Source organism: Mastigoproctus giganteus, chromosome 14 (genome assembly GCF_048544385.1).
Source record: "Mastigoproctus giganteus isolate SK-2022 chromosome 14, ASM4854438v1, whole genome shotgun sequence".
NCBI lineage: Eukaryota > Metazoa > Arthropoda > Arachnida > Uropygi > Thelyphonidae > Mastigoproctus > Mastigoproctus giganteus.
The window spans coordinates 54,688,466-54,703,318 of NC_143588.1; the positions used below are offsets into that span (position 1 = coordinate 54,688,466).

A 14,853-nucleotide genomic window follows, 5' to 3' on the forward strand; every position below is an offset into this window, starting at 1 on the left:
ACTACCATTAGGGGTAAAGGGAAGGGTTATTGCTTCTGTAAAGGCGACTACGATGAACTGAGACAGTATTTAAATTCTATACAGTGGGACCAACTGATGTTGTTACCAACAGAAAATTCAAAATAGGAAGCATTCAAAGAATTAATCTTGGAAGCTACTAGGCTTTTCATACCCACAAAGAAATATTTTTCAAGATTTAGGTCTAAATGGATGTCAGATGAACTAATTAGACATGTTACACAGAAGCCTATGATAGATATAAGCTAGTCTGTAATCAAGTTACAAAGGAGGTTAGGCAGGCGAAGGCAGATTATGAGAAATCTTTGGCAAAGGATGCAAAGAAAAACAGCAAAGAGTTCTTTACTTATGTAAACTCTAAAAGGAAGGGGATGAATCAGATTGGTCCACTTGATATCGATGGTTCAACTGTTGATGATCCTGCTCAGGTAGCTAACAAACTAAATGAATATTTTGCATCGACATTCACACATGAGGAGTTATTCAGCGAGGGGAATGCCAGAGGTGTATTCAACTCTGGCAGAAAGCTAGATAATCTTGTAATAACTGAGAGTAAAGTGGAGGAGAAATTGTTGAAGATAAACACAAGAAAGGCACCTGGGGTGGATGGGATCTATCCAGTTATATTAAAGGAGGCAGCAAAGGAAGTAAGCAAACCCTTAGCCATAATTATGAGCTTCCATGGACTCAGGGGAGGTATCCATAGACTGGAGATGTGCAAATGTGACCCCAATTCACAAAGGAGGATCAAAGGCTGACACAGTAATTATAGACCTGTGAGTTTAACTTCTGTTCCAGGGAAATTAATGGAGGCACTGGTTAAAGAAGCATTGCAGGATCATCTAGACAAGACTTCAGTTATAGCTCGAACACAGCATGGGTTTGTTAAGGGGAAGTCTTGTCTGACTAATCTGATTGGATACCATGATGTAATCACAAAGGAAATGGATACAAAGATTAACTTTGATATCTTTTATTTCGATCTTAGAAAGGCCTTTGATACTGTTGCACATGGAAGACTGCTGCACAAATTGGAGCAGCATGGCATTGGAGACAAATTGCTGCTATGGATAAAGGGATGGTTGAATGGGAGAAGACAAAGAGTGGTAATCAATGGACACTGCTATTCCTGGATTAATGTTATTAGTGGAGTCCCTCAGCGTTCAGTGTTGGGTCCATTGTTGTTTTCAGTATTTATAAATGATAACGATGATGGTATGTCAGGCTTTTTAATGACACTAATGACAGTACACTGCTGCAACAGGATCTAGAAAAGTTGAGCATATGGGATGAGAGGTGGCAAATGAAGTTTAACATTGACAAATGTAAAGTACTACATATGGGAAGCAGTAATCCCAGAGTAACGTATCAACTCTGTGATACCACACTGACAGTGGTAGAGAATGAAAAGGATCTGTGGGTAATTGTGCAGTCAGATATGAAGTTTTTGAGCAGTGCAGACGGTCTGCAAGAGTAGCTCATGGTGTCTTGTCAATGATATACAGGAATATTTCTGGCAGGGATAAGGAGGTGATTATCCCCTTGTATAAGGCAATGGTCAGGCCACATCTTGAGTACTGTATACAGGTCTGGAGGCCTCATTTTAAGAAGGATGTAGAGCTGTTGGAAAGAGTACAGAGAAGGGCAACAAGATTAGTGAAGAGAACAAAGGGTTGCTCTTATGAAGAAAGGCTTAAGTTTTGCAAATTACAGTGTCTGGAGACTAGGCACCAGCGAGGTGATCTGATTGAGGTGTATAAAGCCTTGAATGGTTTGAGCATGCTCAATGCTGATGGGATTCTTCCTCTTGCTCAGAATAATTGTCTGAGAGGGTATAAATTCAAATTGAGGAAAGACAGTTGTAGGATATATGTGTGGAAGTTTGCCTTTAGCCAGCAGGTGGTTGATTGCTGGAACAAACTTCCATCTGTCATAGAAGTTGATAGCTTAAATAGATTCAAGGCAGAACTTGACAAACATTTGGAGTGAGGGGATGAGTGAAATAAAGTTTTTTTTTGTCTGATGCTATGTAAGCTTGCTTTCTTGCACCAAGTGCCCTTGCTAATGCTAATGTATACAGCAATCTATTTTTTGTGCCATTTTATCTGAGCCAATGTCTTTTTTGGAACTTGCGTCTTTAAATTAATTTAAAATTTGTTAAAATTAAATCTTATCTAGCAGTTTTATGGCGACAAAACATAGATAGACAGAATTAAGCCTGGAAATAAACTAAAAATTACACAAGAGGCTGACAGGATGGAAAGATGCAAAACGGACATTGCAAAGGAACACAACATCCCTTTATCTACTTTATCTACAATACTGAAAAACCGAAAAAGACTTGAAGAAGTGCGTGACACTAGAGCAGCAACAAAAAACAGGAAATGAATTCATGGTGCAAAATATGAGGAGCTTGAAACAAAACTTTGAGTGGTACCAACATATGAATGCATCTAATTTGCCAATATCCGTTCTGATTTTGGAAGAAAAGGCAAATTATCTAGCTCAGCAACATGGGATTAGTGACTTCAAATGCAGCAGTGGCTGGCTCCAAAAATTTAAAGACAGGAATAACTTGGTTTTGCAAAATGTTTGCAGTGAGTCTGGATTAGTCGACAAAGAAAAGGCTATACACACTGGTTGTGTTCTGTACAGTCCATCCTTGAAAAATATGAGGCAAAGGATATTTTTAATCTTGACGAAAGAGGTTTATTTTATAATTTGCTGGCAAACAAAACATTTGTTGTTCGAGGAGAGTCTTGTCATGGTGGAAAATTAAGTAAAGACTCACTGTTCTGTTATGCTGCAATTCAGATGGCAGTACAAAACAACACCCACTTGTGATTGGTAAGTTTTCGAAGCCAAGATGGTTTAAACTTCCCTGTGATTATGAGGCCAATAGAAGTGCCTGACTTACGGCCAAAATTTTTCAGTATTGGTTATCAAAATTGGACAGAAGAATGGCTTCAGAAAAAAGGAATATTTCGATGATTTTAGACCGTTGTACAGCAAATTCTGCCGAGACGATAAAGTTGACAAATATACAGCTGTTGTTTTTACCCCCCCAATACTACAATTTAATGTTAACCACTGGATCAAGGCATTATTTATAACCTCAAGAGAGCATATAAAGCCCATCTGATAAGATACTTGATCTGCAACACAGAAGGAGGGAACAATTTGCAGCCAAATTGGAATGTCTCGGATGGTATTCGTAATCTTGTTACTGCTTGGGAAAGTATTACATCAAGTGTAATAATCAACTGCTTCAGAAAGAGTGGTTTTGAAGAGAACATCATCGAAAAACATGGTCCAGCAGATGAATGTGATAGCAACAGTGAGGAATTTGAAGCTGCTACCACTGCAACGCCAACACCAGAAGAGCTGCTGGGTACCAAACTAAACGATGTTTTTGTTACCAGAGAAAGTGAAGCAGCACGCACACTGCCATCTAAAAGAGATGCCCAAAATGTATTGAACATAATAGAGAATGTGTTGGCCTGCAGTAACGTTGATAAAGAAACAACTATTGCATTTGATAACGTCTGTGCTAGTTAAAAATGCATATAGGACAAAAACTGTGCAAACAACATTGGATTCTTTAAATTAGATTAATTTATTAAAATGTTTATGGTTTGTATGTCTCCTATTATATTAAGATTGTTATTCTTTTTACAGTGATACTAAAATATTGTATATACCAAAGTATATATTGTACAATATTTTCATTTCCATCAATATGTTGTTTATATTACTGTATTGTTAGATATTTTATTTTATTTTTATTAATTTATTTTTGATATTATTATTATTTATTATTATTCTTAGATATACAGTTGTACCATAAAAAAAAAAAAAAAAAGGGTAAAATTTTGACACTTTTGGGGGACCTCATTATTACAAAACGTGAAAATTTAGGTCCCTTGAACTTTGTATTAAAGAAATTCCACTTAATTAGTAAATTACATATGTACTGCACCTAGATATATGTACATATACATACACTGTGCTGCCACTTTATTAGGTACACCTGCCTAGTAGCATGTTGAGCCTCCTTTAGCCTTCAAAACAGCCCGAATTCATCTAGGCATGGATTGAACAAGATGCTGAAAACGTTGTGCAGGAATGGAGTACCATGCAGACATGAGTGTGTCATGCAGTTCCTTGAGATTCGACAGAGGTGTAGGCCTGCAGCAAACAGCCCTTTCCAGCTCATCCAAAAGGTGTTCAATAGGATTGAGATAGAGGGACTGAGCGGGCCACTGCAGCAAAGAAAAGTCATTGTCATGTTCCTGGAACCATTCCATAGTGATTCGGGCTTTGTGCACCGGCGTATCATCCTGCTGGAAGTAACCATCTGACTGAGGATAAACTGTCAACGTGAACGGATACACTTGGTCAGCAATGATGTGGCAATCAGACGTGAATCTATGGGTATCAATGGACCCAACATGTGCCAAGAAAACATTCCCCACCACCTTGCACAGTAGTTGTCAGACATGACGGATCCATGGATTCATGTTGTTTTGCCAAATTCTGAGACTTTCATCAACATGATGTACCAGGAACTTCGACTTGTCAGATCAAGCAACTGTTTTCCAATGATAACAAAGGTTGTGGTTGTCGATGTGGCTGTCGGCTGTTGTAGCCCATTCACGACAAAGTGTGACTAGTGGTCCGTTGCGATATTTTGTTCTGCGCACCAAGGGTGTATTGTGACATTTTGGCCTGTCTGTTTGCTTGCACAATTCTAGCCATCCCCCACTGACCTCTCTCTCATCAACAAGCGATTTTCTTCCACAGGAGTGCCGTTGAGAGGATGTTTCCTGTTCATTGCACCATTCTCAATACACCCTTGAAACTGGTGCGTGAAAAGTTCAGGATAACTGCAGTTTCAGAGATGCTTTGTCCAGCATCTCTTGCACCTACTACCATGCCACATTCGAAGTCCATTAGATCACTCCCTTTCCCCATTCTTGCTATGGTTTGTACGCTTAATTGATACTAGAAAGGTTTTTCTGCTGCAAAATACTCTCATTTATATCCAAGACTATGGTCATGTGACTTGCAACGTTGTGGGACAAACCATTTGTGTGCACAGCAGGAGTGTACCTAATAAAGTGGCAGCACAGTGTATATACCAAAAGTCTAACTGTAGCAGGAAGAATTGATTTCAAGCTTTAAAATAATCTGACAAAATGTGCTGTTTCAGCGGCAGAGCATGTTTGCAAAGATAATTATAAATGTGCATAATAGTGCACCTTTCTAATTCCCTATAATTACATTATATTAGTTGACACTCACAATTAATGTGTCTGAGAAGGGGAAGAAAAAAAATCCAAATAAGTTCTTATCTTTGCTGAGTGTTCTTCAATGAAATTTCTTGCTCAACCACAGTAGGTTCCTTTTCTTCACTACAAATTTCAGATTCCATTATAACTGCACTGAGTTCCTTTTCATTTGTGGATATCCTGAAATGTGCAATGCCTGCATCCACTTTGGCATAGTCTTCGAAACACATTTCCCTCTAAACTTCAGCGATGCATACATCCACAAAAATTTTCTTCATTATTATCACTGTTCATCCCAATTAATAGAGGAAGAAGCATATGAAGCTAAATTTGTTGAATTGTCCAAGGTTACAAAGTAGCAGGTTCAAAGAGGTTGATTATTTTTTGTCAACTTCATCCCTTGCTGAAATACAAAAGGTGCTTATAGCACAGATTTCATATTGCCCTTTGCTTTGTACACAAAACATGATTTTTTTTTTTTTACAGGCATTCTTTGATAGTTTTCTTAAAGCACTGGATTATATCATGATCAGTGGCTAAACCCCTGTGGTACTCAACTGTGATTGCATGTAATCCATTCACCTGGCAATGTTTGATGCACTTATTCACAAACAGCAAAATGTTTCTATTCTTCCCAGTCATCTTGTGACATAAGTCTCTGATCTATTATTCTTGATGATATCCAAGACTCTTTGATTTGCACGATATGTAGTCAGCATTGGCTTCAAACCGTTAAACCATCAGGCTTCTGAGCTTTCCCAATGATTAATTAAGAGAGGAAGTTTCTGTGTCAGAAACGTTTGCTGCCAGGAGAATGGTAATTCACTGTTTTGATGTTTTTCCACCAATTTTTTCATCTTTAACCCAAGCATGGGCATGCTTATTTCCTCCCTTAATTCAAGTGTAGCTTACATCAAAGTGCTCCCACATTCCACATTTAAAACTGGCCAAAACAATTCAAACATTTTAAGTTATGTCACCCTGTATTTTCAATCTATTATGAGCAATCCATTAAAAAAAAAAAAAAAAACACTTAAAATTTAAAATGTATATTAAATTTAAATTAAATTATTAAAATGTATATTAAAAAAAAAAAAAAAAAATCCCATCAGAGCACTTTATGAACACTGTGCTCAGTTGTGTAAGTCTAGCATAGAATAAGAATCACATCAACAAGTGTAGATCACACTTTGGTTCCCCTCTCAACATTGTTGGCACTGTGCTAAAAATGATCATAATAGGCATAATACCGGTAATATTCATTAAAAAATATTATGCTCAATGTGGGATATGAAAACTAATTAAACAATTGTGCTGTTATACCACAATAGGACTACAACTGTTATTTTATTTTTTTATGACAATAATTCAGAATTTCTAATACAATTAATGATGCATATAAAAAATAAAGATATTGACTGAGGAACACTAAAATGTACATTTGTGTCACCCAGATAATCCCCCCCCCAGCTTGATAGAGTATGAAGTCTTTTTTTGGAAAGTGTGCCCATGCTTGGGTTAAATGTAAACTTTTTACCTGGTAGCAACTTAAAGTCTAGTTTTGGCAGAAGTAAAGTTGTTCATTTAAAAAAAAATCTTTCTTTCCATTCTTTTAATAACTGTAATAGCTTTGGTGTTGACCTGCACTTTTGCTGCACCCTTTGAAATACAGCCCATGTCAATTCTTAAATTCCTGAAACCATCTATTGGAAGGCTTAAAATTTTAAATATTCATCCATGTGCAAATAGGTCAGCCTTAGTTTTTAAAATATTTTCACCTAAAGAAACATTTATTGTATGCACCATCATTAGCCATGACAAAAGTACCTTTCAAGATCAGGATACTTTGCTTTTCATGCTCTGATCCTATTCAGCCCTTTTATTTTTTTTACAATCTTTTGTTTTTTCAGAATGGTGAACTCTTAGGAATATGGAACTGTTTAGTAATATTGGTCTTAGAATCTTCTTCTTCGCCTTTTCCCACGTTATATGGGGTCGGTATTCAATGTTCCCAATTCACACATTACATTCTCTTCTTCTCCTCTAGTTGGATTAACTTCTTAACGTTCTTGATATTGGTCTTAGAATACATACCATTATTTTCAGCTTGTAAAATCTTAATTTTGTCTGCAATTGGAAAAGCTACCCACTTCTTAGGAGCCATATCAATAAACATAGTCTATACAAAACTGTATAATGAAATGAACTTCTAACTGAAGTTAATTTCATTATGCTAATGAGTGTGTGAAATTGCCAATGAGCGATTTCTCATGGTAAGCCTGTAAACTTGCCATTAGTGTCAATAAATTAGAGTTAAAATAGGACTTCTTTAATTTTAAATGCAAAAATTGTAATAGAAAAAAGCACAAAACAAGATAAGGTAGAAATATTTGGGTCATTATAGAGAATTTGTTTATCTTTTAAAATTGTTATAACAAATGTAAAATAGCATTAGATTTATGGGGAAACGGGCCAGAACCTATGTGGGCTGATTTCCCAGGACATTATAACTTGATGGGACTTTAAAAAGACTGCTACTAAAAGGGGCTTCATCTGTATAATACATTTTTTAGTAATGATGGGTTTGCATAGAATTCAAGGTCAGCTTACAGCATGCAGTGGAGTGTATATGTTATATTCAGAAGGCATCTGCTCAGCTATGATAGTGACTGAACTTACTTAACACGAAATTAACATTTTTGTCCCTTTAACTTTGGCTTAACAAATGGTATAGTTTCCATTGCCTTTGATGTCATATTTATTGTTGATTTTGAATTCACTACTTGATGAGCATTTAGGGGGGAAATTTTTGAAGTGTTTAGCATTTTATTGAGACTTCTTAGATAGAAAACAAAATGGATTAGGTTTTTTTAAATCTGCATATATTAAGTAAAGTATAATTTACCTTTTAAAATCGCAATTTAATTGTACCTTATATGTAAACTAATAATCCAGAAATACAAAATACTTTTAATATTTGTGACTAACTTTCCTGTTGTGTTTTGATTATAATTAAAAATAAAATGTTCTTTTGATATTTTACTTACCTTGTATTATGATTGCTGAGTTCAAACAATATAGTAGCAAAAAGAGTTTGACCTAGAGAAAAAGAAAGCTTCAATTAAAAAACAACAACATAAAATGATGAGGAAAAGTAGTTTATATAAAATAATTAAATAATAATAATTAGAGGACCGATTTTTCCTCAATAGAGATTAAGTGGAATATAGATGTTAATATAGTCTTAAATATTTGGCCTTAAGGCTATCATGCTTTACTATCAGTACACCAGCAGTGTCCATGTTTTTTCAACAGTGGACCAAAATAATTTTTTTTTTGTAGTAATAGAAAAGCAGTCCAAAACAACTTTATTCATAGAAGGATATCTGTCCAGTTATAGGCCTAATTCTAATCATTAGCAGAGGCATATGATGCAAGAAAGCAAGCTTATGCAGCATCAGCCAAAAAAAAAAAAAAAACGCGCACTCCCATTTCACCCCTCCATTCATTCTAAGTACCTGTCCAGCTCAGCCTTAAATCTATTTAGGTTATCAACTTCCACAACAAAGGATGGAAGTCTGTTCCACCAACCAACCACCCGCTGGCTAAAGGCAAACTCCCACACATCTATCTGACATCTGTCTTTCCTCAATTTGAATTTTTGCCCTCTCAGGTGATTATTCTGAGCAAGAGGCAGAATCCAATCACCATTCAGCATGCTCAAATCATTCAAGGCTTTATATACCTAAATCAGATCACCTCGCAGGTGCCGTCTCCAAACACTGTAATCTGCAAAACTTTAGCCTTTCTTCATAAGAACAACCCTTTGTTCCATTCACTAATCTTGTTGCCCTTCTCTGTACTCGTTCCAACAGCTCTACCTGTCAAATGATTACTCTGAACAAGAGGAAGTATTCCAGTCAATATCTGGGAAATTAAAATCCCCCATTATAAGACTCTGATTTACTGGCCCACTCTATTTCCCTGTACAGTTCCTTATTACACTCATCAGAGTCATTAGGCCTATAACAACACACTCCTACTCTCAATTTTGATCTCCCAATGCTTATGTCACACCAAGCTGACTTGGCACTGCACTGTCCAGTGATGTCGACTGGCTTCACTTCCTTGGATTTTATGTGTTTCTTAACTAATAGTATAACCTCTCCTCCCTTCCTATCTTGTCTATCCTTCCTGTACACATTGTACTCCCCAAATTGCAGTTCAGTATTCCTTATATCTGTGTGACACCACATCTCTGATATCCGAACAATATCTGCCTTTGATGTTCTGAGCAATACCTCAAATTCATCATTTATTTACCAAACTCCTAGCATTGGTGTACATGCAAGTATACATGCACCTGTTCCTATTCTTAGCTAACCTAACAACCCATGTGTTTACTGGTACTGCAATGGCTCCCAGCAGTCTCTGAAATATCCTGCATCTTGTTTTCCAGGCTGCTGCTCATTCCAATAGAAGCAGTGCAAGAATCACTTTCACCTCTGCCAGTGGCTACTGTTAATCTATGTCATTGTATCCTCCTAAGCTAGCAGTTTTCCGATCCACCTAGCACTGCCTCGATAGCAACAGCAAATATTCTTGCACCCTTTCTATTTAAGCGTATCCCATCCCTGTAGAAGCAGTCTCTCCTGTTAACAAGTACAGAGTTACAACCAAGTTACAAAGGTTAGGCAGGCGAAGGCAGATTACGAGAAATCCTTGGCAAGGGATGCAAAGAAAAACAGCAAAGAGTTCTTTACTTATGTAAACTCTAGAAGGAAGGGGATGAATCAGATTTGTCCACTTGATATTGATGGGTCAACTGTTGATGACCCTGCTCAGGTAGCTAACAAACTAAATGAATATTTTGCATCGACATTCACACATGAGGAGTTATTCAGCAAGGGGAATGCCAGAGGTGTATTCAACTCTAGCAGTAAGCTACAGAATCTTGAAATAACTGGGAGTAAAGTGGAGGAGAAACTGTTGAAGATAAACACAAGAAAGGCACCCGGGGTGGATGGGATCTATCCAGTTATATTAAAGGAGGCAGCAAAGGAAGTAAGCAAACCCTTAGCCATAATTATGAGAGCTTCCTTGGACTCAGGGGAGGTACCCATAGACTGGAAATGTGCAAATGTGACCCCAATTCACAAAGGAGGATCAAAGGCTGACACAAGTAATTATAGACCTGTGAGCTTAACTTCTGTTCCAGGAAAATTAATGGAGGCACTGGTTAAAGAAGCACTGCAGGATCATTTAGACAAGACTTCAGTTATAGCTCGGACACAGCATGGTTTTGTTAAGGGGAAGTCTTGCCTGACCAATTTGATTGGATATTATGATGCAGTCACAAAAGAACTGGATGCAGGGAATAGCTTTGATATTATATACTTGGATCTTAGAAAGGCTTTTGATACTGTTGCACATGGAAGACTGCTACACAAATTGGAGCAGTGTGACACTGGAGGCAAATTGCTGCTATGGATAAAGGGGTGGTTGAGGGGGAGAAGACAGAGAGTGGTAATCAATGGACACTGCTCATCGTGGACTAATGTTATTAGTGGAGTCCCTCAGGGCTCAGTGTTGGGTCCATTATTGTTTTCTGTATTTATAAATGATATTGATGATGGTATATCAAGCTTAATGTCCAAGTTTGCAGACGATACAAAGGTTGGCAGGGTTGTCAAGGACACTACTGACACTATGCTGCTGCAACAGGATCTGGAAAGGTTGAGCAGATGGGCTGAGAGGTGGCAAATGAAGTTTAACATTGACAAATGTAAAGTACTACACATGGGAAACAGCAACCCCAGAGCAACGTATCAACTCTGTGGTACTACACTGACAGTGGTAGAGAATGAAAGGGACTTGGGGGTGGTTGTGCAGGCAGATATGAAGTTCTCTGAGCAGTGCAGACGGGCTGCAAGAGTAGCTCATGGAGTATTGTCAATGATATACAGGAATTTTTCCAGCAGGGATAAGGAGGTGATTATTCCCTTGTATAAGGCAATAGTCAGGCCACATCTAGAGTACTATATACAGGTCTGGAGGCCTCATTTTAAGAAGGATGTAGAGCTGCTGGAATGAGTACAGAGAAGGGCAACAAGATTAGTGAATGGAACAAAGGGGTGCTCTTACGAAGAAAGGCTTAAGTTTTGCAAATTACAGTGTCTGGAGACTAGGCACCAGCGAGGTGATCTGATAGAGGTGTATAAAGCCTTGAATGGTTTAAGCATGCTCAATGCGATGGGATTCTTCCTCTGGCTCAGAAAAATCACCTGAGAGGGCATAAATTCAAATTGAGGAAAGACAGATGTAGGATAGACGTGCGGAAATTTGCCTTTAGCCAGCGGGTGGTTGGTTGGTGGATCAGACTTCCATCCCTTGTAGTGGAGGTTGATAGCCTAAATAAGTTTAAGGCTCAGCTGGACAGGTATTTTGAACGAACAGAGGGGTGAAGTGGAAGTGGGTTTTTTTTTTTTTTTTTGGCTGATGCTGCATAAGCTTGCTTACTTGCATCAAATGCCTCTACTAATGCTAATGCTAATATCTGGCAAACGATGCTAAAAAGCTATTTGAATGGAACTTCTTCAAAGCACTGGCTCCATTCGCCTTAACACTGTGTACACTGATTCCAACACTTCTGGAAGCATTTCTGATAATGCATATTTTGGAATTTAATAGTTTCTGTGCCATGTACTTGCATAATTTCCTCAGTCATTGCAAATTTGCAACTTTCAAGGGGGGTTTTAAGTTTGGAAGGGGGGGATCAAAGGAAGCTAAATCTGGGAAGTGTAGTGGATATGGAGGGGGATGGGATGAACCACAGTGATGGCGTGCTTTGCAAGAAATTTCTTGAATGGAAAAACTGCAACTCCAAGAAGCCCACTTTTCTGGAAATTTTCTCTGAACAGCATTGTGCAATTGCTGTAGAACAATTTTGTAGTATACGTGGTGCATTATTTACCTGTGTGGGACAAATTCATAATGAACAATGCCCTGTGTGTCAAAAAATAGAATAAGCATGATCTTCACATTTGACTAAGATTGTCTTGCTTTTTTGGGATTTGGAGAAGAGAGGGTTGTTGTTGTTGAAGCTAAGTTAATCATATCGTGGTTAAATGGGGGTAATTATATGATTTCAATAAAATAAGTTGTATGAGTGAATACTTTTAAAAAGTGAAAAAAAAAAAAAAAAAAAAAAGTTAAGTTATTATCTGCATCATTCCCAAGTAGATGTTGCAATTCTATAGCTTTATGTGACGCTGTTATGGAGCTGAAACTACATTTCTGACAGCGTGATACTGAACACATTCATGGGTATGCCCAGGCTCACCTGAACAAGGATTATCTCTTCATGTTGGTTTCTCTGGAAATCGGAATACCATGCTTGTGGCCTAGGCTTTATTTCTAGCAGTTGATATTTGATTCTGCCAAATCTCAGGTTGTCACCTACACTCTTGTAATATGGATTTAAAATAAATTAAAGGGACCCAAAAGAGAGTTGTGTTAGCTGGTTCATTCTCAGGAATTCAAGCGTGTCCTAGGATTCAACTGATTTTAATACTTTCAAGATAGGACAAGATAATGGAGATTTATTTTCTATAGCAGTTATGGCATTTAAAGAGTCTGTATGTACAGGGTGTATCATAACATGTGGTACTTCAGGGATGGATTTAGGACCTAAAATCAATAAAAAAGTTCATTTAAACAGGTCTGATTTTGCCTTGTTTCTGAGCTACAGACAGTTTTGTGTTCCAGTAATTCCTTCCACAAATTGAGTTAGCACAGCTGGCTCCATTCAGCTGTTTACAAACAATGCTCAATATCTCATATCTACAGCCTTGCTGTAGTTATGTAAACAAGAACCTGTAGTGTTCTTTGAGTGATTTCAGCGATTAGTTCTGACAAGGGCACTACATTTGGAGCTTGTTATTAACATTTTGATACTGTGCATTTGCTGTGATAATGGAGGCTTATTCAAATTGAGAGATAGCAGACATACACCTCATGCATGGACTTGCTAGAAGCAATGCAGCCGGGGCAAGATGTTTGTATGCAGAAAAACTTCCCTAATCGTCACATGCTAAATAAAAGCCCTTTCATAGAATACACAAATGCTTTGTGGAAAATGGAGAAAACAAGTTTCAGATTGTGATTAGACACACTGGTGGCAGAAGAAAGTTGATCTTTTTCAATCACATTGAAAAAGATGATGTTGACAACATCTGAAGGATAGCAAGAGCGGGGAGTGCAGAGAATTTTATGGGACCAACTGCTTTATCTATATCATCTTCAGAAAGTACAAGGACTTACTGAAGTTGACTTCCCACCAAGATAAGCCTTTTGTACTTTGTTTCTGCAGATGAGTGCTTTTGATCAGCATTTCGTATCACTGTATTGCTTACTGATGAAGCTGGCTTTACTAGAGATGGTGTGACCAATTTTAGAAATGCCCATCCATGGGCTGAAGAAAATCCCTATGCCATTGTTCAACCAAGACACCAGCAACAATTCAGCATGAATGAGCAGAATAATTGGATACAATTTTTAATCGGACCCACTGTTCTGCTTGGGAGATTTACAGGAGCATCCTACTGCAATTTTTAAGAGAACATTTAAATGAGTTGTTGGAAGAAGTTACACTTGATGTCATTTGGCACATGTTAATATGTGCAATGGTGCTCTTCGTCATTTTAGTCGTGTTGCTAGAAACTAGTTGGATGAGTGATTCTCTAATAAATGGATAGGTCGTGCAGGATCCACTGCCTGGCCTGCATGCTCTCTGGATCTGAATCCACTCAATTTTTACTTGTGGTGCCATTAGAATGGAATTGTTTATTCAACACCAAATGATAACATTGAAATGCTTTGTCAACTGTGGAAAAAATGCCAGCAAATCTGACAGACATATGGAACTTTTGAGGAGGTGGTGAGGTTTACGATGAAGAGTTTGCAGGCTTGTTCAGGTGCTGTAAATTTGCTTACACTCAAATGTAAGCAAATAGTTGCTGGAATGGCTGTAACTCAGAAAGAAGGCTGTTGTTATTGTTTGGTTTTTAGGAGCATTAGCAACTAAGGCCATATTACTCCGGAATATGCGGTGTTCATTCCCTGACCTTTCCGCATCCTCCGTATTTGGTGGTTACGGGCTCGAACCTCGGTCTAATCAAGAAGCGTGTGCTACGCACTGCTGCTCCTGCCCACCTGGCTACAGAAGGTGTTGAAGTGTGGAAGGTGAATGAAGATGGCAGAGGTTGAGAGAATCAAGCACCATGCAGTCATCAAGTTCCCCCACTTAAAGAAATCCGCAAAGACACGTGGCAAACATTAGGGTAATCTTGTCCTTCATACGTCATGGTCAAAAACTGGGTTGCAGAATTTAATTGTGATCCAGACAGTGTTGAAGATGCACTCCGCAGTGGGAGGCTTGTTACCATGTTGACACTTGCAAATGGGGATGCCATTCATAACCTGATCAGGCAAGACTGCAAAATAGCATTGGAGCACACAGACAACATTCAACATCTCCCATGAG

The 14,853-nt window shown here is 38.0% G+C and overlaps 1 protein-coding gene across 1 annotated transcript in view; it reads right to left on the bottom strand.

Annotated features, from left to right (window-relative positions):
* Positions 1-14,853, bottom strand: part of chb (CLIP-associating protein) — a 1,004,436-nt gene that overhangs the window by 95,402 nt on the left and 894,181 nt on the right. Inside the window, exon 35 of the mRNA XM_090388867.1 lies at positions 8,357-8,408. Within this exon, the coding sequence (XP_090244993.1) occupies positions 8,357-8,408 (52 nt within the window). The remainder of the gene's footprint in view (positions 1-8,356; positions 8,409-14,853) is intronic.